General features: G+C 40.5%; 1 protein-coding gene and 1 long non-coding RNA gene across 7 annotated transcripts in view; one reads left to right on the top strand and one right to left on the bottom strand.

The window, feature by feature from the left end:
- Positions 1-12172, bottom strand: part of setd2 (SET domain containing 2, histone lysine methyltransferase) — a 122241-nt gene extending 110069 nt beyond the window's left edge. For 2 of the 3 annotated variants that reach the window (XM_073049264.1, XM_073049272.1), the window contains exon 1: positions 11521-12172. In XM_073049264.1, coding sequence (XP_072905365.1) covers positions 11521-11555 — 35 coding nt within the window. In that variant the 5' untranslated portion in view covers positions 11556-12172. Of the gene's footprint in view, positions 1-3668; positions 3793-11520 lie in introns of those variants that run through there. The other variant, XM_073049281.1, reaches the window with a different exon arrangement.
- Positions 12173-12234: 62 nt separating this feature from the next.
- LOC140729542 (uncharacterized) overlaps positions 12235-25560 on the top strand; it is a 65882-nt gene continuing 52556 nt past the window's right edge. For 3 of the 4 annotated variants that reach the window (XR_012099348.1, XR_012099347.1, XR_012099349.1), the window contains exons 1-2: positions 12235-12357; positions 22089-22157. This is a non-coding gene — a long non-coding RNA (uncharacterized lncRNA). The remainder of the gene's footprint in view (positions 12358-22088; positions 22158-25560) is intronic. The other variant, XR_012099350.1, reaches the window with a different exon arrangement.

The raw sequence follows: 25560 nt of genomic DNA, 5'->3' as shown, positions 1-25560 counted from the left end.
AGGATGCAGAATACAGTACTGGATAGTTTGAGGAAAAACTAGAACAAACACAAGAAAGTTAGTTTTCAGTCAGTCAGGAAAGAAGCAGACAACTTCAGATCAAGGACCATGCACTAGGAAGATGTTTATTTCATATCCTGAGCATCTTATTTAACTTGCTTTGCGAAAACCAGCTTCAGAGAAAGGCATCAGATGGTTTTAAGTCTGTAACTGCTTTTCTTAGTGGCTAACAGAGGAGTCTTAGGTCCCACACCACCAGTTCAGTTACAGTTGTTACCCCTCAACCATCAGGCTCTTGAACCAGAGTGGATAACTTTACTCAGCCCAACAATGAACTGATTCCATAACCTACAGTATGGACTCACTTTTAACCAATTTACTTACATTCAAGGACTCTACAACTCATGATCTTAATATTTATTATTTATTTAATATTATTATTGCTTTTTTTTCCTTTTTTGTATTTGCATGTTTGTTTTTCATTAATTCTATTGTGTTTTTGTACTTACAGTACTGTTAATACTCACAAGAAAATTAATCTCATGGTAGTATATGGTGACATATACATACTTTGATAATAAACTTACTTTGAACTTCGAGAAGCAAATCCTTCTTTACTTGGTTGGCCTGTCTACAACTTTAGTCCCATATGACAGTAAGGCACAGGAACAGACCCTTTTTTCTTGTACATGATTTGTATCCCTCCATTCATGAGTCTATCAAAAGCCTTCTTAAATGCCAATGCTTCCACCACTACTTCTGGCAACCCACTCTCTGTACAGAAACTTGCCATGCTCACCTCCCCTCTTACTTTAAAAGCATGTCTTTTAGTATTTGATATTTTTACCCTGGGAAAAAGATTCTGTCTACGCCTCTCACAATTTTCTAAATATTGATCAGGTTTCCCCTCATTCTCCAACACTCCAAAGAAAACTACCTGAGTCTGTCCAACTTCGTATAGCCCATACCCTCTAATTCAGGCAGCATCCTAGTTAACTTCTGTACCCTCTCCGAAGCCTCCACATCCCTCCTGCGAAGTACACACCAGCTGTGTGACAAAAATAGCACAACAGCGTCTCTTCCATCTCAGGCGACTGAAGAAGTTCGACATGAGCCCCCAAATCCTCAAGAACTTCTACAGGGGCACCACTGAGAGCACTCTGACTGGCTGTATCACTGCCTGATACGGGAACTGCACCAATCTTGATCACTGTGCACCACAGAGAGTGGTACGGACAGCCCAGCGCATTTGTGGATGTGAACTTCCCTCCACTGAGGTCATTTACAGCAGCGGGTGCGTAAATAAGGCCTGGAAGATTATCAGGGACACCAGTCACCCCAACCATAAACTGTTTCAGCTGCTTCTGTCTGGCAAATAGTACCACAGTATTAAAGCCAAGACTAACAGGCTACGGGACAATTTCTTTCTACAAGCCATTAGACTTATAAATTCATGTGTCTGTACATTGTGACAGAGTTGTAACGCAAAGATTTTTACTCCCTCATGTTGTGGGATGGATGTAAGATTTAAATAAATTCAAATGTGGTGAGCTGAACTGCACACAATACTCCAAGTGAAGCCTAATCGAAGTTTTAGACAGTTGCAACATAGTTTCCTTACTCTTATATTCAATGTCTTGGCCGATGATGGAAATCATGTATTTATGATTTCTTTACAACCCCACCTACTCTTGTGGGACTATTGACTCTATCCCTCTATAAATCAAAGTAAGTCCCAGATATTTAGGATTAACTTCTCTTGTGGAATTATTTATCAAGCCACTAAGTTATACAAAAACACTATAAAAAAAAAGTCAACTTGAAGAAGCACCTTCATGACATAGTGTTTGGTGGTAGTTTCTCAGGGATCTGCAGTGATATGCATGTTCATAAAATTAAAGTCCAAAAGATTCCCCTGCATTGTTCAAAGGCGGGAAGAAAATCTTTCTGATACTAACCTGTGCTAAGAAAAGGTGGGACCCCTGATCAATTATGCTCAAAAAAGTCTAACTAGTCATTCACCTCATTGTGTGATCTTACTGTGTGGACATTACTGACTATCAAAAGCTGGCTTGATTTTAACATGATGCACAATTCTCAATAGGCTAGTGTGCAGGAAAGCTTAACAGCATGTTATTGCTTATTTCTCCAGAAACTGATTACAAAAGTAGGAAGATTACACTTCAATTAGAGAGCACTCCTAAGTTCACACCCAGAGTATTGTGTGCAGTATTGATCCTATTTAAGGATGTTAAGACATTGAAAGCATTCACAGATTTGTTAAACTGGAATGGGTGGGTTGCCTTATGAAGGAAAATTAAACAGGTTTAGTTGGCCTTCAGAATTGTGGGAAGCCACCACATTAGATCCAGAGGTGGATGTGGTGATGTTTTCTCTTGGGGGGGCATGGGGATGTGAATCAACAACTAAGGCGTCACTGTTAAAGATAAGAGCATCACCCACTTAAAGCAGATGTGGCAAAATTATTTCTCTCAGAGTTGTCAATACTTCTATCTCCTTCCCCATGAGTAGGGTGGAAGCAAAGTCTTTGAATATTTTGAGGCAGAGTTAGATGGGTTCTTGATAAGCAAGGGGTGAAGGTAACCAGAGATAAGCAGGAATATGGAGCTGAGGTACAATAAGATCAGTTGCAGTCTTATTAAATGCTGGTGCAAGCTTGACCGGCTGATTAACCTTTTACTTTTTCTAATTTGCATGCATGCATGTATTTGTACATGTTCTTTATACAACATTAGGGCACCCTTGGTATTGTTTACTGCTGGCTGTGCTCAACAGAATGACGATGATGTTTGACTACCCACAGAATCCGAACAGCTCCCTTAATTACTCCTACTTCTGACTTACTGGACTACATAGTTCCCAAACTTTTTTTTAAAAGCACAGGTTAGAATCAGAAAATTGAATATTGAGGGTCCGTTCTAGGGAGTAGACCACATGCAGATCACTGCACTCTGGTGCAGTGGGAGCAGTATACTCCTAGAAGTACTATCCTTTTTAAAATATAAGGAGGCATAGTATGCTGAAACAGTTGGACAAGGACTGGACTCCCTGCTGTCCTGGCCAACCCTACTTTCTTCCCATCATCACTTTCATAGCTTTGATCATTCACATCACTGCTGTCTGTGAAACCTCAATAGCAAAAGCTGGCTGTTGTTTCCAATACTACAATAATGACCACACATCAAAATTCTTATTGGACATCCAGTGTATTTATAACTTACAAATTCTTTATTTCCACCACACCAGCACCTAAGCTCACACATTGACAACTGCCAAACACGAGTGAAATGACAAACACAACTCAGTACCTTTATGTTTATTCATTAATGAGACTTGGCCACTGCTAGTAATGGTAGCAATTTGGCTTTCCCTATTTGGAATTAAGGTGGTGGTAGTACTGAGTCACCTTCATCTATTACAGTCCAAGTATATGCTCTACGGATGTACTGTTTTATAAAAAGTAGCCACAGAAATGCTGAGAAATTTACAGGCCACAATGACAGGCCTAGAGGGCAACTTGCAGCTAACTGTGTCCCCATCAAATTCTTTCTGTGTACACAGAATGGCTATAGCCAGTATTGCCATCCATTATTTTTTTCTAAAATACTGCTTTGATGTCAGAATCAGATCAGACACTCCCAACTCACCTTTGTATTTCAGCCCTGCTGTCTGTCCATCTTTGGATAAAGATTGCATTGAGACTTGGAGGCAAGTGGTCCAGGTGGAGACCAAAGAGAGGTTTGGTAAGCAAGTTACTGGGTTTAGGAACAATTTAAGAGCACTAACATTGATACCTCCTTTCATAATGCTGATGATTCAGAGAAGAGCAGTTGTATAGTAACTCCACAGCTTTGACTTGTCTTGCTTTCTATGGACAGGTCACATATGGCCAATTTTCACATTTTTGGGTAATAAGGTGTCACAGTCAACACACAGATAAATGTGCCAGAATGTCTTTAGAAGTACAGCCAGGTTTCTGAAGCTTAAAAGTTTGGGCTATTTCTTGATATTATACACGAGTAGCTTTGCTGATGGTGGAGATGTCAGTAGATGGATCAGCCACTCAGCATTTCTGGGTGACCACAGCTGCAAAAGTTTCAACACTGTCCTTTACAGTCAAGTGTAAGACTCCACCATCTTTGAGGGCGAGGATGCTGAAGGATCCTCCTCCTTCCATTAACTGTTATACCGCTCCACTGGCATTCATGGCTGGATGTGGCAGAAGTGCAGAGTTGCTGAACTGCTGTCGTGGGATCATAAACACAAGAGATTCTGCAGATGCTGGAAATCCAGAGTAACACACACAAAATGCTGGAGGAACTCAGCAGGTCAGGCAGCATCTAAAGAGAGGATTAAAGAACCGACGTTTCAGGCTGAGACCCTTCATCAGTGTCATGGGATCACTTAACACTCTATAAAGCACTGTATCTGGTGTTTTCAAGGATGCTGCTGATTATTGCTACTTTACAAGCAATGCTTAACTTAAGTACATCTGATGGTAGATTTGCTATAGTCATTTACACAGTATTGTTGATTCCTTGGCTTGATGACAAAGGCATAAAAAGGAACACCAGGCCATGGAGTAGTGGATCTTGATGGCATACAGATCTACTGCTGCTGATAGCCCATAATGTAACATGAATATGCAGCTTTGAGCTGACTGACATGTTCTAATGTTATTGCATTTAGCATCAGGGTGCTGCCACTCTTCACCTCCAGACAAACCTTGCACCGATCACTCCTAACATCTGTTATAACAGATGAATCTGTGATAAATAGATTGAGCCAGACAGATTGATGCGAAGAAGGGCAAGTAGGCTTTCTCCCCCTTGTGTTGTTTCTTTAACCACCTGCCCCAGCCCTAGTTTGCACTTTTCACTTTGTCTCTTTCCCAAAGATAACCTCAGTGACTCCTGCACAGAATGAGGTGAGAAAAAAAAACTTGTGTTTATCTCATCACCATCATTCCTCTGTTATGTCCATCTCATACAAGCTATTTGCCTAGGTGATCTGTCCATTCCTGCAGTGGAGAATTCACTATTATGTAGAAAGACACAGTGACTGAAAAAGTACCGAATACTAACAGGGAAACATCACTGATGTGACCAGTACTTGATGCTTAGTTAATTTGCCTGTGTGTGGTAGATCATTTCAGAGGCCATTTATAAACATAATTACCATCATTCTGATGTTATGTCTGAATTTTAAAAATCTGGTTCAAATTCTCAAACTGCCACAGCAGTATCTGAACTCTAGAGCCTCTATACGTCCAGTGCTGTAAATTAACTGTTCTGAAAACCAAACTACGTATGTGAGTGCACAGAGAGCACCTCATTTTAGATAAGATGTTAACTATGGTGCATATGACAGTGTAGCACTTCCCTAGAGCTGTATTTGTCAGCCCAGACTGTATACTTGACTAAGGCTCAAATTTGCAAACTACAACTCACTTAATATAATTTAAACAAAACAAAGGCAGTTATTTATTTATTGAGATGCAGCTCGTAGCCATGTAACCCTGCAATCCAGCAATTTAATGCTAGACTAATTACACAATTTACAACGGCCAATTAACCTACTGACTGCATATCTTTGGACTGTGGAGGAAAATGGAGCACTTGGAGGAAACCCACATGGTTATGGGGAGAACGTACAAACTCCTTACAGGCAGTTATACTGGAAATTGCAGCACTTATTAGATATATTCTTAGATAAGAGAACTTGGTAGTTTTCCACACATTTCATGACTTTCAGAGGCAGCTCAGGTCAAAAGCATCTTTATTACAGAATGGTGCTTTTTTTTTGGAAAAAAAAACTCAAGGAATTCAAAAACTAGATAGAAACTATTTCCTCTAGAAAAAGATGTATAATCTTACAACTAGGTTAAGCGCTTCACAAGTACGTCCATGTAAGAAAAAAAAATTTGGAATTCTTCCTCCTCAGAAAGATTCAATTAAAATTCTTGAACTTTGAGATCGATAATATTTTGCTGGGCAAGGATAGAAATGGATATGGATCAAAGTTGATTACACAGAGGAGGTATAAATTTGAACAGAACAGGTCTGAGTTACCATATCTTCTACTTTTAAATTATCTGTTAAACACTGAACTACATTGAATTACAGCTCTGTCAATAGGGATTAAACCAATTAAAATTTGCATTTGGGATATGGAGGATACTGACAAGTTTAGCATGCATTTCCCACTCCTGGTGCCAAGATGGTCATGCATCCTCTCAAATAGGATGGAGATACATACCTGTCAGGCTGCAATGGAAAGATGGAATAGGCCAGAGGAGCTGACTGAACTATTCCCCTTCCTACAAAAGATCAGTGTTATTTCTGACCTCCAAATATAACTGACCACTTCATATTCCAAAGAGATGATGTTCCACAAGTACTACACCTAAGGGACAGAGCCAGCTATGTATCCACAACATTTCAACTGCAGAACGCTATCAGGTACCAAATGTATGTCAGCTCTCACAATGTCACAATTATAGTGCAGAAGATGCAGTACATTAGGTTCTGCATCTCTGATAGCTTTGGATAGGTGGAGCCTTTATAGTATGAACATTAACCTGCCTGGTTTTAATAGTCCCAGATTTGCATGGGTGAAGCGGAAGAAAATAAATTAACAAATCCTACGAAAAATTTGCTCGTGTGGATGTTGGATGAAGACAGGAATGGCTGCACCCCAGAAAGCTCCTACAATAGAATTGTCTCTAATCTTTCAAATAAAAAATGGACATCAACATTCAATTCTGCATTATGAATTATCACTCTAGGCTATCTGCCCCTTGTCAAGTTGCTTCTGATGTGCTCAAGAGTGAAGCACTTGAGAATTCCCATTGCCAACAGAAATAAAGATGTTTAACAAGGACAACTTTGTGGGGATTTCACTTCAAGTAAATGAATGGGATTTCAATCTGAAAACCACAAATATACCAGGCAAGTGGAAATACTAACTCAAATTAAAGTATTTATGATGCTATTTTGAAGAGGGAAATATTCTAGAAAATATTTTTTACCTCAACCAGAATCACAAATCACAGTTCAGTCAGTCAATTGGAAATACACAGACTGAACGTGTTGTAATCTTGAGGAAAAAAATAAAACTGCTGGAGTATCTCAGTTGGTCAGGCAACACCTGTAGAAATGGGAATGATTGATGTTAGACTGACACCCCTTGGTCTGATGCTCTGTGATTTCAGTCTCTAAGGGCAATGTGAGAGCATCCTTCAGGAGGGTGAATCCATGGAAAGCATCTAGCCTCTACAGCACACCTGGCTAACTACAGCAGGCTCGTGCTAATCACCTGGCTGGAGTGTTTAAGGACATCTTCAAACTCTCACTTCGGCATTCTGAGGTACCCATCTGCTTCAAGCAGGCTTCAATTATACTGGTGTCCAAGAAAAAAAATGGTAATCTGCCTCAATGACCATCGTGCTGCAGCAATTACAGCTTTGAGAGGTTGGTCTTGAAGCATATTAACACCTGCCTGAGGAGTCACCTGGATCCACTCCAATTTGCCTACTGTCACAACAGGTCAACATCTGTTGCCATTTGATGGGCTCTTCACTCAGCTCTGGAACACATGGACTGTGAAGATGCATGCATTAGGATGCTCTTCATTGAGTACACCATAGCTCAGCATTAACACTATCATCCCCTTGAAACTAACCAACGAACTCTAAGACCTAGATCTCTATATCTCCCTGTGCACTGGATTCATGAGTTCCTCATTTGTAGACCCCATTCAGAATGGAATGGCAACAACATCTCCTCCACAATCATTATTTGCATGGGTGCACCACAAGGCCCCCTGCTCTACTTGCTTTATACATATGACTGTGTGGCCCTACTCTTATTGGCTGAATCAAAGCTGGTGATGAATCAGCACATAGGAGGGAGATTGAAAATCTGGATGAATGGTGTCACAGCAACAACCGGTCACTCAATGTCAGCAAAACCAAAGAGCTGATTATTGACTACAGGAGGAAAAAGGCAGAGGTCCACGAGTCAGTCCTCAATCTAGTGAATCAGAGGTGGGGAGGCTCAACAACTTTAAATTCCTCGGTGTTACCGTATCAGCGGATCTGTCATGGGACCAGCATGTAAATGCCATCACACATATCAGCACCGCTACTTTCTTAGATATTTGCATAGGTTTGGTATGTTACCTAATACATTGACAAACTTCTATAGATATACAATGCAGGTCCTGACTGGTTGCATCACAGCCTGGTATGTGAACACCAGAGCCCAGGGATGGAGAATTCTACAGAAAGTGATCACAGGCAAAGCCCTCCCTACCATTGAGCACATTTATAAGGAATGCTGCTGTAAGAAAACTGGATCCATCATGAAGACCCCACCATCCAAGCCACACTCTCTTTACTACCATCAAGAAGACGTACAGAAGCCTTAGGTCCCACATCACCACATTCAAGAACAGTTTTTATCCATCAGGCTGCTGAACAAGCTTGGATAACTTCACTCTCAACTCTGAACTGATTCCACAACCTACAGGCTCACATTCAAAGACTCTACAATGCATGTTCTCAGTATAAATTTATTTTTTATTTGCATAATTTATCTTCTTCTGCACATTGTTTGTCATTATGTAGTTTTTCATAAATTATATGAATTTATTTTTATGCAAACATCAGGACAATGAATCTCAAGGTAGTATATGATGACATATACATACTTTAATAATAAATTTATGTCACCAGACCTGATAAAGGATCTTGTTCTGAAACAGTGACTGCCTATTTATTTCCATAGATGCTGCCTGACCTTCCGAGCTCTTCCAGCAGTTTGTGTACGTTACATAAATGTTGTCTCATTTACCTTTTCTCCTCAGGGGATCTCCTTCACTTCTCCACAGGTTGCAGATGACCACAGGATAACATGGTTTAGTGAATGGCAGAAATTAAACCGGCAAACCTCAAAAAATTTGACTCCAGTTCTTGACTGGAGCCAAAAGGCACTGACCCGAATGTCAGTTAACAGAAAAAAAACAACGGCTGTGATTTAGGAAATAAGTCAGCCAGGGCTTCTGCACCATTTTGTTTAATCGTATGGAAATCACCCACAAGGCTGGCACTTACTGTCCCACCATTTTTACGGGGGTGGCAGGCTGCTTCCTTGAGCAACTGCAATCCATGTTTGTAGAAACTGATGCAACTAACTGGCTGCAGAGAACATTTAAGAGTTGGATGGGATTGGAGTCAAATATGGGTCAAAACTGATATCCTTTGGGAAAGAAGCTTTCCACTGGTTACCATCCAACTGTTTAATAGAGTAATAACATTACAAAACAGAAACTGTTTTATTTCTGGGATGTATAAAACAAATGGAAGTCTTTAATTCACAAATTATTAGTTCAAGCTTCAGAGTTGGTAATCTGGTAACAAACATGGTCTTATGGTTTCTGGTCCCTCCTTTTTGGCTGCTATTTTAGGTAACTTTGAGTCGAACGGCCTGCAGATCATAAACTGAAAATGCCTGGACTTTTTCGATTTTCTGTTTTATATTCAGCATTTTTTTGCTCATTTTTTGGCCGCTGTTTGCGCAATGCTTTTTTTGCATGGGGGGGTGTTTGATGGTTTTCTTTGTTTCATGGCTGTCTGTGGGAAACATGATCTCAAGGTTGTATACTGCATATATACTTTGATAATAAACGTACTTTGAATCTTTGAAGATACAACTTCATTAATAATCAATACTAGGCTACTAGAGATGAAAATGGCAAGCTTGGAGGTGCAGAAAAGGATTAGATGAGCATTAAACTTAGCTGGGTTACTCTTTATGGTACAATAATCACCACCTTAGCTCATACATTAATGGTAAAAAGATACTGTGGGAAGTCTATTCAGTCTGTAGTCCCATCATTTAGTTGAGGCATTAAACTAATCTCTCTCAGGTGGTTGCAAAAGATCCTTTTTCAAGTAGAAGTTTATTACCCAGGTCAATAGTTTTCTTTCAAATAACAATCAAAAATAGATTATTTGTTTATTTATTTCAGTGTTGCAAGAACTTGATGTGTGCAAATTGCCCGCTGCATTACCTTATGATATAACCATAATTAAATCTTGAAACTAATATGTATGAAGCACTTTAGTGAGGGAGTACACTATATAAATGCACGTTTGCTTGTTCAGAACTAAACTAGGTCGTGCTGATTTGAATACAAATTCTTTGCAAGTTGAACAGCAAGGTAAAGTAGTACAAACAATATAAATTGAAAAGCAAAAAGAAACTTTGCATGTGCTAAAAATCTAGACTGGGGTGAGCAGCATTTTAAGGAGTTATTTTGAAAAAAGCAAGTCAATCCTTCTGGAGTACTCCCCTCGCCACTTCTGCTTAAGTATAATGAAGGGTTTTCACCAGCAACACAAACTCAACTAAAAAGAGATTTAAGTACTTACTATTTCCAAAATATTCCAGAGTTTCTTATTTTAAAATTATGCAGTGTCAAAAGCCAGTCAGAATAAAATGTGTATGAAGAACTTCCTCCTGCTGACAGTAGAGGTTAAATAAGGGTTCTATTCTTATTTGACTAATGTTTCAATACTAAGAAAGTAAAATTCTTCCTGTTGCACATGTGCAGATTTAGGGAGAGATGTAGTTGATTTGTAAGAGCAGGATGTGTAAAAGAAAAAAAAGCCCTTACTTGTTACAAAATTCATGATTATTATTTTCTTTGATGGCTGTATGAATTTGTGATAACAGCTTTAAGTGACTCAAGATGGCATCCAACTGTCTTCGTGGGTAGTGATGGTCACTGTGCATTTGTTATTTTTTGGCCTGACTGTTGCTCAGTCTGCTGTGTGTTACTCATGCTTCTGTCCAACTATGTTCAATGAGATGGAGACAGTTGCCGATTGTTTTATACCAAACATCAGCACTTTGCCAAGTAAAACGAAGCCTCCCGAATGTAGTCTCCACTAGCCCTTCCCTGTAAATCTAATCTTCCCACAATTCTCCTTCTTTCTGCACTGCTGTCCAATTAATCTAACCAAGACTGCTCTTATCACCCTTCAAAATACCGTACCTACCGCCACCCTAAAAAAGCCAGGTGTCGCAAGATTCACCACCCACCCATTAGAATTACGCGAGCACCGGGGATTTCAGGCCTACTACCATCTCTCCCCAAAGCTAACTCGTGTGCGTCTGTGTATTTCTTCTTCCTTTTTCAAAGTTTACCCACCATTTATTTTTCCTTCGAGCCACACAAAGAGTGAAATAGTTTTAATTAAAATAGGGGAGGAGGGAATTAAAACACGAGGAAGAATGACCATCACGGGGGCCTGGGCTCCAGTCCCTTTTGGACCTTATGCCGAAGCACTAGTTCTCCGTCTAAATTCTTTACTTTTTGCACTCTTACCTCAAGCCACATTTTATTTTTTTATATTAAGCTTCACTAGAAACGAATCAGATGACAATTAAATAAATTATGTGATAAGAATAAAGAGATATTTCGGTTACTTACTCGGTCGGGTGCTCTGGGTCATAAGCGTCCCCCATCTTCACCGAACGGCGTTATTTTACTCAAAACATTCAGCATGAAAAACGAAAAAAATAAAACAACGAGGGGGATAAAAAAAACCTCCAACGATTTTCTAAGCCGGCGTGTAAATTTCTTTTCCACCTTTGGAAGGTTCAGACTTCTGCTCCGGGACTGACAACTCGACGTTCCGAAATTAGAATCCCGGCGCCTGCGACGTTCCAAAATCGAACCTTTTTGTATCAATTCTCCCTTTCGATCCGATACAAATGTTGTCCTTCAGTTTTATTCCATGCTCGCTGCTGCTCCGCCACCGGCCGCCGGCCTCCTTATGGAATCCACACTCGAACTCCCTCTTTCTAAAACATCCTTCCCATATTTAAATATATATTGTACCTTGTGTGTATATACACATATAAAAAAACACCAGGCACGCGATCTATTTAATCCCCGCTTCGCCTCTGCAAAACAAAATGAACGCGAAAAAATTCTTCCATCAGAAAATAATGTACTTTTTTATATTTATAGCCATTTTAATTTGTCTTCTTTCTTTCTGGTTCCCCTTTTGCTTTAAGCACACATTATATTTGTGTGTGTTTGTATTTTTTCAACCTCGAGAAAGAACACTAGGACGATGTACGTCGCTCCGTAACCAACGGAAATGAACCGAGAACAGTTTTTTTCGATGCGACTGGGACTTTCCTGTGAAATTGACAGTCATCCGGGCCAACTGAAAGTGTCGTGCCGGTTTATGAAACTGACTGACATAAGAGATATTTTATTATGTTTCGTTTGTGAGGAGCTGCTGCTGAAACTGATCAGGTTTGTATTTGTTTTCTGAAATAATTCTTGTTACGACTTTTAATCTAAAATTTTAAAAAATCTGCATCGGACTAGACGTCCAAGCACGCTTGCCAATATCTCAGTTTGTTAATTCGATACAGAAAGATAAATTGGAAAGAAAATGCTGCCACAAATAAAGGAATTGAGTTTAACGTGAACTTTTTAAAAATTTAGTGTTGGGAGGTTGAGGGGCAATTTCATAAATCGTTCGTCAACCTCCGGGCACTTTCATTTTTTAAACTTGATACAATGCCCAGACAATAGACTGTGACCAATTGGATTAATATATAACGCTATAGTATGATAACGCGTTGAGTTTTTTAGGGACAACAGCATGATTTGGTATTCCTCCAGGTCTTTGCCAATACTGAATCTTACAGAACAGGAAGCGGCCATTCATGTTTCCATGTTGTGCCAGTAATTTTAAAGAAATTATTAATCTAATCCCAATTATTTGTTGTTTGTGCTCACATTTATTTTTGTTTATTTCGTTGAATATATATCCAATTTCCTTTTGAAACTTGCTATTGAATACACTTGGACTACGTTTCAGGATATACTGTACCTTACAGATATATGAAACAAATATGCCTCATCTCATTGCTTTGGTCCTTTATCTTTTTTATTCCAAAAATATACTTTAGTCTCTAAAATACAAGTACCTATCTTTTCTTACGTTCATTGTACCATCAAGTCAGGACACTCTTAAATTTGCATTAATGATACTTATTTATTTTTCCCTCTTTTAACAATTCACCCATGAAGTGCAAACACTGATGATACACAGGACTCAGCCAAGATACATAGGACTGTGTCCAAGAATGGTAGGACCTTAACTATGGTCTTTCCCCACAAAGTCTTTGCAGTGGGGGCACTGAACTTCTATGTGTCCTCAGCACATATTCCTGCACACCGGGACGTGCCACAACTCCTTTTACTGGAAAACAAGTTTCAGGTGGACCAAACTGCATCTTTCACTGAGTTGAAGATTTTGCAGCAGTTGATTTTTGTCATTGTGTGTGACCCTGGGATCAGCCCATGGAACGGAGCCCTCTATTGCCTACGTGCTCAGGAGACACCTCGATGAGAGTCACTGCCTTCTTTTCCAGGCCTTGGCAAATACACAGTCCTCAAGAGATAAACAATCATCTCAAGTGCACCACAGCCATCTTGAAAGCAGTGTGCAATGGGAGTGAGAACTCTGGCTGTGCAGGGAGGATCTGATAGGGAATGTCCCTCTCAGCCAAGCAAGTCCTGATGTTTGTTTGTGAGTTGTCAGTACTGGAGATGAGGCATTCTGCCAAATGACTGACTGTGCGCCTGGGAAACCACTGTATAGATCCATGATGTCCTTCTCTTGTCAGGCCTGTAAGACATTACATGTTGATTAATGCCTGATGAACCAATGACCAAAATATTTTTCTGCGGAAACCTTTCTACAAAGGAGAAGCGGTGTGGTATGATACAAATAAATGCAACATTGCACAGCAATGAGACCAGATCAGTCCTTCTCACTGGGGACAGGATGAACCTCACACTGGTTCTGTGCAGAACTTAATGCAGCCTGACACAAAAGTGGATATCAGGACAAGGGCTCTCCATCTGAAATAATTACCGCAATGCAAGAACAAGGAATGGGCCATGTGTGTTCAAATACAGCAATGCTGAGTGCACCTTGCACCTAAGGATCAGGTTCTTGCTGGATATTGAGAAGGTTCATTGCTTCCAAGTACCCAATTGTTGCTTTACCTTGGCTATCTGGGCCAGCCAATTCTTACATAGCCCCCACACCATTTCCAACTACCAACATGCACCTCCATCCCCAACCCCCAGCTCCTCCAAGCCATATTTCCAGACCTGATGATGAAGGAACAAAGGATTGGTTGTGTCAGTTGCCAAAGAATGTGGGCTCAGTCGTGATTGATTTTGGTTTCTTGAGGCCGGCTCAGATTGGTTGTAGATGCTGATGGACTATGGGTCTGATGGTGATGTTACATGTAGACTGTTCTGATGCAGAGTTTCAACTCAAAAAGTCTATTATCTCTTTCTATCCACAGATGCTGCTTGATAAGCTAGGTTCCTCCACTATTTTGTTTTTTTTTTGTTGCTCCAGATGATAGGATCTGTAATCTCCTGTGGCTGTAGACAGACTAAAGTTCTGAATGCCTCCATTGCCAGGCATTATTATTCCTCTTATACCCGTGTCTTTTCTGATGAATTTGCCAAAGGGCCTGATACAACATACAAACCAGTTAAAGTGTGTGCAGCCATGTCTTACTCCAGGCTCGACAGGGAAGCTTTCTGTTTACCACCCATTAATTTCAACTGAGCCTGTTAATGCCTGTGTGGAGCATTTCTATCCAATTCCTGATTCCCTCTCATTTTGGAAAGTAAATGTGCGATATCATGACCAAGATCTTCGTCTGGTGTGAGCTGATCAGGCACATGTCCCACTCATAATTCTGGGCAGTGCAATGTTATCAATGATTTTCCTGCTAGGTTTGGTCTAATGCTTCTGCTTTTAGTATGTTGCTTCTTAGTACCCTTTACATACCTGAAAGGCAGATATTTGGTTTTACGGTAAGATTAACTGTCCAATCAACTGGTAAGTAGGTTACAGCCATGGAAGGAGCATTTACAATGTAGTATAACAAAATGTAAATTTACTTACAAATACTTCTGCTGCTTCACAATGTTTTTAGGTTATTCATTTCCATAAACCCACTTTAAAGTTCTTCTAGATTATCAGTGACCAATAGCCCTGTTTTATTTATTTGTCCTTGGTTTATATAAGATGCAGAAAGAACAATTTCTCCCTGACATGGCAGATGGGTGAATTTACTATTGAACTATATTCCTGAATTAACTGGGGAGAAAATATATTCTTGGCTTTTGTTACTCTTAGATTATGGAAGGATTGCTATCGTAAATGCTGGGAAGCATGTTAAGTGAAAAATGAATGAATGTGTAGGTATTTTCTTAGTTAATTAGTTCTAAGGGAGTTTATATTTTATCTTCAAGAAATAAAAATAACGTGTGGCACCGTTGATAAGGAAGCCGCACACGAGGCTGCTAAAAAGGATAGGAGCCCTGGATATTACGGAAAAGGTACTAGAAAGGATAGAAGTTTGGCTGACTGGCAGAAGGCAAAGAGTGGGAGTAAACTGTGCTCTTTCTGGTTAACTGCTGGTGACTAGTGGTATGCCACAGGGGTCAGTGTTATGTCCAGTACTTTTCATGTTATATGTTTATGATCTGGTTGATGAAATTGATGGCTTTATGGCATAGTTTTAAGATGATACAAAGATAGATGGAGGGATAGGTAGTGTTGAGGAAGAAAGGAGTCTGCCGAAGGACTTGTACGGATTAAGAGGATGAGCAAAGAAATGGCAGATGGAATACAGTATGGGAATGTGTATGTTCATTCTACTCTGGTAGAAGGAAGAAAGACAGACAATTTTCAAGATGGGGTAAAAATCAGAAATTGGATATGCAAAGGGACTTCAGTGTCCTAGTGCAGGATTCCCTAAAAATTAACTTGCAAGTTGAGTCGATGCAATGTTCATATTCCTTTTGAGAGGACTAGAATATAAGAGCAAGGATGTAATGAATGGAGGCATTGGCTAGACCACGTGGAGTACTGTGAGCAGTTTTGGGCCCCATATTTAAGGAATGATATGCTGGAATTGGAGAGGGTCCACAGGAGGTTTAAGAGGGTCATCCTGAGGATGAAAGGGTTAATGTATGAGGAGCATTTGATGGCTCTGGTACTGTACTCACTGGAATTTAAAAGGATGAGGGTGGAGTCTGACTGAAACCTACAGAATATTGATATAATGGATGTGGAGAGGATGTAAGAGTGTCAAAAGTTACAGGGGAAAAAGGAGAATGGGTTTGAAGGAATAGTAAGTCAACAATGATTGAATGGTAGATCACACTTGATGGGCCAAATGGCCAAATTCTGATCCTATGGGCATTTGAACAGTGGCCTATCAGAGGTCAGGAGTGAGAGAAGAAGTGACTCACACAGGTTGCCAAGTGTGCATTAAAAAGCAACACTTTGCGGGAGTTTTGGCATTTGAACTGTGGTCAAACAGAAATTGGAATTCATTATCAAGGGCAAATAAAATAAGAAGTGGGCAAGCAGAGCAGCCTTTGTTGGAGTGGGGAATTGAGGCTTTAGCTTTTCAAGGCTTCAGTGAGGGGAGGCTTGAGTGAGAGAAGGCAAAAAGCTGTAAGTAGATTTTTTTTAACCTCATTTATTGTTTCCTTCTTTCTAATGACACAGTTAGAGCAGTGAACTTCCAGTGTCCCTGATGATTTTACCTGCAAGAAGTGCATCCAGCTGCAGCTTCTAACTCCATGTTAAGGAGTTGGAGCTGGAACTAGATGAACTGTAGATCATGTGGGAGGCTGGGGCTGTGATAAACAGGACATATAGAGAGGTAGTTACACCCAAGGTACAGGACCCAGGAAACTGTTTGATAGTCAGGAGGTTGAAAAAAGTTGAACAGCCTGTGCAGTGTACCCCTAAACAACAGGTATGCCGCTGGATACTGTTGGGAGGATGACCTAGCAGTGGCATGTCACAGTAGTTGGGTCTCTGGCACTGAGTTTGGCTCTATGGCTCAGAAGGTAAGTGGGGAGAAGAGGCAAACTGTGGTGATAGGGGAATTCATTAGTTAAGGGAACAGAAAGGAGGTTTTGTGGATGCGAACGAGATTCCTGGACGGTATGTTGCTTCCTGATTGCCAGGGTCCAAGACATCTCATATCAAGTCCTCAGCATTCTCAAGTGGGAGGGTGAGCAGCCAGAGATCACGGTCCATTTAGGTACCAATGACATAGGTAGGAAGAGGGATAAGGTTCTGTAAAGTGAGTTCAGAGAGTTAGGTTCTAAGTTAAAGGAAGGGCCTCCAGGGTTGTGATCCCAGTATTGCTACCCATGCCATGTGCTAGTGAGGCCAGAAATAGGAAGATCATACAGTTTAAAATCTATCTAAGAAGTTAGTGTAAGAGAGAGGGCATCAGATTTTTTTTTTAATCATTGGGCTCTCTTCCAGAGAAGGTGGGACTTGTACAGAAGAGATGGTTTCCACCTGAACTGGAGAGGGACTATTATCCTAGTGGGGTAAGTTCTGCTTGATGGGGTTTAAACTAGAATTGCAGGGGGACAGGAATCAGAGTGTCAGAAGAGATAGTGAAGTACTTGTGGAGACAGATATTGTTAAGATCTCAGACAAAGTCAGGAAGCACAAGGTTGAGTATGGTGCGATTAATGTTCTGAGTTTCATATACTTCTTTGCAGATGAACTCAGTACATGGATCATGGAATTATGATATTGTAGCCATAATAAGAAAAGCATGACCATGTTAAAGGGGCTACCCAACAATCTCCAGGATTTAGAGGTACAAACTTGTAGAGAGTTTGTAGACTGTTGTAAGAAACATAAGGTTGTTATAGTAGGTGATTTAACTTCCCACGTATTGACTGGGACAGCCATACTGTAAAATGACTAGATGGGTTAGAGTTTGACAAATACGTTCAGCAAAGCTTCCTCAATCTGTACATAGATGTCCCAATGAGAGAGTGTGCAATACTTGAATTGCTATAATGGAATGAGACAGGGCAGGTGACAGAAGTTTGTGTAGACAAGCTTAAGGAGAATCCTAAGAGCTTCTACAGATATATTAAGAGCAAAAGGATTGCAAGGTACAACACTGGTCCTGTGGTAGATCAGACTAGTAATCTATGCATGGATTTTTTGCATCTATATTTTCTTGGGAGATGGATACACAGCCAATAGAAGCGAGGCAAAGCAGCAGTGAGTTCATAGACCCTATGCAGACTACAGAGGAGGTGGTGTTTGCTGTTTTGAAGCAAATTGGGGTAGACTAATCCAGAGGGTCAGACAAGGACCCTGTGGGAGGTGGGTGCAGATATTGCTGAGGCCCTAGCAGAGATATTTAAATCATCCTTGGTGATAGTTGAGGTACCAGAGGATTAGAGGATCGCTAATGTTCTGCTATTTAAGAAAGGTTTTAAAAATAAACCAGTAAGTGATAGGCCGATGAGCCTGACATCATTAGTGAGAACGTGATTGGATAGATAACAAATGATTAGGGATAGTCAGCATGTCTTTATGTGTGGTAGATCGTGTCTAACCAATTTTATAATAGAGTTTTTCAAAGAAGTTATCAGAAAAGTTAATGAAGGCAAGGCAATGGATATTGTCAACATGGACTTCAGCAAGACATTTGGCAAGGCCCTGCGTGGTAGGTTGGTCAAAAAGGTTCAGTTGCTTGGTATTCAAGATGAGGTAATAAACTGGATTAGACATTGGCTTGCGGGAGAAGCCAGAGAGTTGTACTAGATGGTTGCCTCTCTGACTGGAGGCCTGTGACTAGTTGAGTGCCGCAGGGATCAGTGCTGAGTCTGTTGTTTGTCATCTATGTCAGTGACTTGGTGATAACCTGGTTAACTGGATCAGCTGATTTGTGGATGACACCAAGATTAGGGGTGTAATGGACAGCGAGGAAGACTATTAAAACTTGCAGCAGGATATAGACCAGCTGGAAAAAAAGGGTTGAAAAAAATGTGAGATGGAATTTAATGCAGACAAGTGTGAGGTGTTGCTCTTTGGGAGGACCAACCAGGGTAGGTTTTCCACAGTGAGCAGTATGACACTGAGCAGTGCTGTTGCACAAAGGGAATACAGATCCATAATTCCTTGAAAGTGATGTCACAGGTAGATAGGGTTGCAAAGAAGTCTCTTGGCACATTGGCCTTCATAGATCAAAATACTGAGTACAGGAGATGGGATGGTATGTTGGAGTTGCGTAAAACATTGGTGAGGCCTAATTGGGAGTATTGTGTGCAGTTTTTGTCACTTACCTACAGTAAAGATGGAAAGAGTACAGAGAAAATTTACAAGCATGTTGCTGGGACTGGAGGATCTGAGTTATAAGGAAAGATTGAATAGGTATTAAATTTATTTCTAAGAACGTAGAAGATTGAGGGAGATTTGATAGAGGTTTTGAGGGGTATAGATGAAGTAAAATCAGAATCAGGTTTATTATCACCAGCATGTGTTGTGAAATTTGTAAATGCAAGCAGGCTTTTTCCACTGAGGTTGGGTGAGACTACAACCAGAGGTCATGGGTTAATGGTGAAAGGTGAAATGTTTATGGGGAACATGAGTGGAATCTTCATTCAGAGGGTGGTGAGAGTGTGGATGCAATTTTGATTTCAACATTTCTTAGAAGTTTGGATTTATACATGGATGGGAGGGGTATGGAGGACAATGGTCCTAGTGCAGAACAGTTGGACGAAGTAGTTTAAATGGTTCTGAACAGACTAAACAGAAGAGCTTGTTTCTGTGCTGTAGCTTTCTATAGCTCTATGTCTTATGGTGTAAGATGACAAGCACAAGGAGGTAAATAGAATCAGTCTTGCATATTGAGCACTGCAACTTTTTGGTCAAAAGATAAATTCAAGATCCATGCCTAAAGTTTGATTACCTAATCCAGGCTGACAGTGAGTAGTGAGAAATGGTCTGAAACAATATGACATCATTGTGATATTAGATGTCACAGTGGCACAGCAGTGAGTACTGTTGCCTCTCAGCACCTGGAATTTGGTTTCAGTCCTGGCCTTGGGAGCCTTCTTTGTGGATTTTGCACACTTTTTCCTTGACAGGAAGGGTTTCCTCCCTCAACCCAATGACATGCTGGTCGGTTAACTGCCTGATGTAAGTATTCACTTTTTGTAGTTAATTGAAAAAAGTATTAAAACAGTGCATCGATGGGCAAATATGAGAGAGAGTAGGTGTGCAGGGAATAAGGTGAGGGGGAATAGGACTGTCGTGGTGGCTGCACTGGTCCTGTGGGTTATATAGCTTCCTTCGGTGTCATTATAAGATAATAGATGTGCCACCCTCTGAATCAAATAATAAACCCTGCCAGCTATCTCAGAACTCACCACCTGTACTTGAAGATGATAATGGAAATTCTCCCTGGTGTCCTGGTCATTAGACATCCTCAAGCCAAATGAGTTAAGATCAGTTTATCTGGTGATCCATCCATGTACATTTCCTTGTCATTTTCTATATTTCACTCTTTCTTCCTCCCAAGGTTTGGTCTGAGTTTTAAGTGAACACATCCAGGGGGGTCAGGTTTGAGTTGGACATTCATTTCAGACCTTGATCCTTTTTGTCACTAGGAGTAATATCACTTGGATTGTAAAGTTAACATCTGTCTTATACCTAGCCTTACTGGCAAGGCCAGGCTTTTTTTATTTATACATTACTGTCAAGATCTATTTTTAGTGAGCCAAGTGTAGAGCAAGCAGCAGTCACTAGATTCGGATGTGAGAAGTTCCTTGTTTGCTCCACTGGGAGCACATTTAATCTTAAAATAGATCTAATCATTGAGGAAGCAAATCTAACATTCAACAGACACTTTTAATGTTAAAGATGATACTTTTTTTGTACTGTTATTACTTTTTTTTTAAAGATTAGTTCAACAAGTTGGCAGAAATTAGGATTCCATTGAAAGATTTGAGAGTTTGGAATTGAAATATGGCATTTCCTGGCAAGAATGAGTATGGAATCTGCTGTGCCCTATTCTCCATCACCCATGAATATATTACTTGCCTAGGAGCAAGTTTAGCTTCCAATGTAAGAGTGTGCATTTAGGTAGAGTATTTTATGACTTCAGGACATCTTGGAGTGCTAGCCAGTTAAGTACTTTTGAAGTGCAGTCACTGTGTAATGGGAGAAATGTGGCAACTAGTTTCAGCACAGAAAAGAATATAACTGGTTTTAATTTTCTTTTCAAATTTTTGCATTTTATGGGACCCAGGCAATGCTAGTTAGGGTAGCATTCATTGTCCATCTCTAATTATATTTGAGAAGGTGGTGCTGATTTGCATTCTTGAAACAGTGCATTCATTTTGAAGGTACTCTGAGAGTACTGTTGGAAAAGGACTTCTAGGAATTAAACTCAGTGATAGTGAAGGACTGGTAATGTAATTGCAAATCAAGATGGTGTTAGACTTAGAGGGTAATATACAGGTAGTGGTGTTTCTATGTGTTTGCTTAAAGGTATATATTACAGGCTTTATTGTGCTATCACAATAGCCTAGACAAGCAAATGCACTGCATACCATAAATCGTACATGCTGCAGCCACTGTAATTTAGTGGTGGAAGAACAAAATTTTTAGAGTTATTGATAAGGTGTCAATGAGGTGGGCTATTTAGTCCTGAATTGTGCTTTACAAATGGTGGGGAACAGGAGGTGAAGTACCCAGTGCAGAATACTCAGCTTCTGACCTGCTCTTGTAGCCATGATATTGATGTGGAGAATCAATCTGAGTTTAGTAAATGGTAACTTCCAGGATGTTGATGGTGTGGTACTTGATAATGCTAATGTAATTGACTGCCATAGGTAGTGAATGAACTTTCCCCAACCTGAGCAGTCCAGGAGTTAGTGGGCACTTCCTTGATTTGTTTTCTCTGCCTCCAACCCTATCACCTCCTTCTTTGGAATTCAGTTAATTTAAGTCTATTCAGTTGTTATCATACATGTATTTGAATATTTATTTTAAATGTATGCTCATGCTTTCATTCTTCTGTTTTTGATAGATGTCAAGTATTTTTCATGGTATGTGAAAGTCAGAGATATTCTGATACTCTGGTCATGTATTTCAGGGTGCAGAGCTTGCCATTTACACCATTTTGGTGAGCAGCAGCTGGTGTTGGGGAGCAAACAGCCAATTGGTAAGTGCAACTAGAGCAGCAGCAGGTGTGGTGAGCCCGCAGCATGGACATAAGCGTCCCACAGTCCGGTTGTTTACCACAGGAATTGTAATTGTCTTTTTAAGTTCACCTCAGAGGACAGAAGGGATCCTTCATTAAAGTTTCATTTTAAAAAACAGAAACACCAATGTCCTTGTACTTTGCATCTTGTACTTGAAGGGCCTGTTACTATGCTGCACCTTTAAATGAAAATAAATTAGTACAGTGAAAAAGAGCTTTGACCAGTGGACAATTGGAGGTTGCGATTGATTAGCAATAGCAAATTAAAGGAAGGCAGGGGCAAGTACAGCGATGGTTGTCTGAGTGAAGAAAGTCAGAGTGGTGATCTTGAGGCTTTAGCTCTAGGTGCATTTTTTTTCCTTCCCTTCTATACTAGAATCAGCTAGGATGTTAGAGATGCCAGGCAGGATATTGAAATACTCTTCTTGAGGGATGTGGGAAGGCAGGGAGACCTCCAGCTTCCCTGATGACTACAACTGTGAAAAGTGCATCCAGTTGCAGCTTCTAACAATCTGTTTTGGAGCTGGAACTAGATGAACTCCAGGTCATTTGGGAGACTGAAGGGGTGATAAGTAGAACATATAGAGTGGTATTTACTGCCAAGGTGCAGGACATAGGAGATTGAATGACAGTTAGGAAGGGGAAAGGGGTTAAGGAGCCAGTGGAGAGTACTCCTGTGGCCATCCCCTCAACAACAGGTATATCACTTTGGATACTGTTGGGGAGATGATGTACAAAGGGAAGTCGCAGTGGTTGGGTTTCTGGCACTGAGACTGCCTCTGTGTCTCAGAAGGGGGATGAAAAGGCATGTTGTGGTGATAAGGGACTCATTAGGGGAAAGAGACAAGAGGTTCTGTGGGCGAGACTGAGATTTCTGGATGGTACATTGCCTCCTGGGTTCCAGGGTCCAGGACATCTCGGATGAAGTCCTCAACATTATTAAGTGGGAGGGTGAACAGCCAGAAGTCATGGTCCATGTAGGTACCAATGACATGGGTAGGACGAGTAACAAGGTTCTGCATAGAGAGTTCAGGGAGTTAAGTGCTAAGATAAAGGGCAGGACTTCCAGGGTTGTGATCTCAGGACTGCTACCTGTGCCATGTGCTAGTGAGGCCAGAACAAGGAAGATTATACAGTTTAATATGTAGCTAAGAAGTTGGTGTGGGAGGGAGGGCAAAACATTTTTGGATCATTGGGCTCTTTTTCAAGGAAGGCAAGACCTGTACAGAAGGGATGGTTTGCACCTGATCTGGAGGGGGACTAATATCCTAGTGGGAAGATTTGTTAATGCTTTGTGGTGGGGTTTAAACTAGAGTTGCAGGGGCTGGGAATCAGAGTGCCAGAACAGTTAGTGGAGAGTTTGTGGAGGGAGATGTTGGTAAGACATCTGACAATGTTAGGAATAAAAAAAATTGAGCATGGTGTAACTAGTGTCTTGAGCTGCCTATATTTCAATGCAAGAAGTATTGTAGATAATAGTGCTGAAGATGAGGTAGCTGGTTTACAAACAGAGGCACTGTGTAGTGAGGAGAGGCTGTGATAGGGCAAAGTTATAGTCAACAGGATAAGTTGCAGTGTAAAAGGCAGACAAAATTGAAAAGGGTGAATACAGGACTGAAGGTTTTCTATTTGAATGTGCACAGTATACAGAATAAGGTCAATGAACTTGTAGCACCATTACAGATTGGCATGTATAATGTTGGCTGAAAGAAGTTTTATGAGGGAGCTTAATGTCCAAGGATACCCATTGTATTGAAAGGACAGGGAGGAAGGCAGAGGGGGCGGTGTGGCTCTGTTGGTAAAAATGGAATTAAATCATTAGAAAGAGGTGACATAGGAAGGTGTTGAATCATTGTTGATTGAGCTAAGGAACAGCAAGGGTAAAAAGACTCTGATGGGAGTTGTATACAGTCCCACAAACACTAGTAAGGATGTGGTCTACAAATTACAACAGGAGATGGAAAATGCATTCCAAAAGGGTGATGTTATAATAGTCATGGGGGATTTCAATATGCAGGTAGACTGGAAAAATCAGGTTGGTGCTGGATTCCAAGAGGGGGAGTTTCAATAATGTCTAAGAGATGGCATTTTAGAGCAGCTCGTGGTTGAGCCCACTAGGGGATCAGCTATTCTGGATTGGGTGTGGTGCATTGAACTGGAATTGATTTGAGAGCTTAAGGAGGAGAAGCTAAAGTCAGATGTATCAGTATCACAGTGGAGTAAAGGGAATTACCAAGGTATGAGAGAGGAGTTAGTCAGAATTATCTGGAAAAGAACACTGGCAAGGATGATGGCAGAACAGCAATAGCTGGAATTTCTGGAAGCAATTGAGAAGGCACAGGATAGATACATCCCAAAGAGGAAGAAGTATTCTAAAGGCAAGATGACAGAACCATGGCTAATAAAGGAAGTCAAAGCCAACATTAAAGCTAAAGAGATGGTATATAATAGAGAAAAAATTAGTTGGATGTTAGAGGATTGGGAAGCTTTAAAGTACCAATAGAAGGCAACTAAAAAATGTCATTAAGAAGATAAAAACGGAATACGAAAGTAAGATTACCAATAGTATTAAAGAGGACACCAGAAGTTTCTACAGAGGGATAAAATTGGTCCCTTAGAGAATCAGGATGGTCAGCTATGTGTGGAGCCGAGGGAGATGGGAGAGATTTTGAACGATTTCTTCTCTTCGGTATTCACTAAGGAGAAGGATATTGAATGGTGTAAGGTGTGGGAAACAAGTAAGAAAGTTATGGAACCTATGACAATTAAAGAGGTGGAAGTACTGGCGCTTTTAAGAAATTTAAAAGTGGATAAATCTCCAGGTCCTGACTGGATATTCCCCAGGACCTTGAGGGAAGTTTGTGTAGAGATAGCAGGAGCTCTGACGGAGATCTTTCAGATGTCATTAGAAACGGGGATTGTGCTGGAGGATTGGCGTATTGCTCATGTGGTTCCATTGTTTAAAAAGGGTTCTAGAAGTAAGCCTGGCAATTATAGACCTGTCAGTTTGACATCAGTGGTGGGTAAATTAATGGAAAGTATTCTTAGAGATAGTATTTATAATTATCTGGCTGGACAGGATCTGATTAGGAGTAGCTGGCATGGATTTGTACGTGGAAGGTCATGTTTGACAAACCTTATTGAATTTTTTGAAGTAGTTACGAGGAATGTTGACGAGGGTAAGGCAGTGGATGTAGTCTATATGGACTTCAGCAAGGCCTTTGACAAAGTTCCACATGGAAGGTTAGTTAAGAAGGTTCAGTCATTAGGTATTAATGCTGGAGTAATAAAATGGATTCAACAGTGGCTAGATGGGAGATGCCAGAGAGTAGTGGTGGATAATTGTTTATCGGGATGGAGGCCG

Source organism: Hemitrygon akajei, chromosome 1 (genome assembly GCF_048418815.1).
Source record: "Hemitrygon akajei chromosome 1, sHemAka1.3, whole genome shotgun sequence".
In the NCBI taxonomy this organism is placed as follows: Eukaryota; Metazoa; Chordata; class Chondrichthyes; order Myliobatiformes; family Dasyatidae; genus Hemitrygon; species Hemitrygon akajei.
This window is presented reverse-complemented; position numbering and strand designations above follow the sequence as displayed.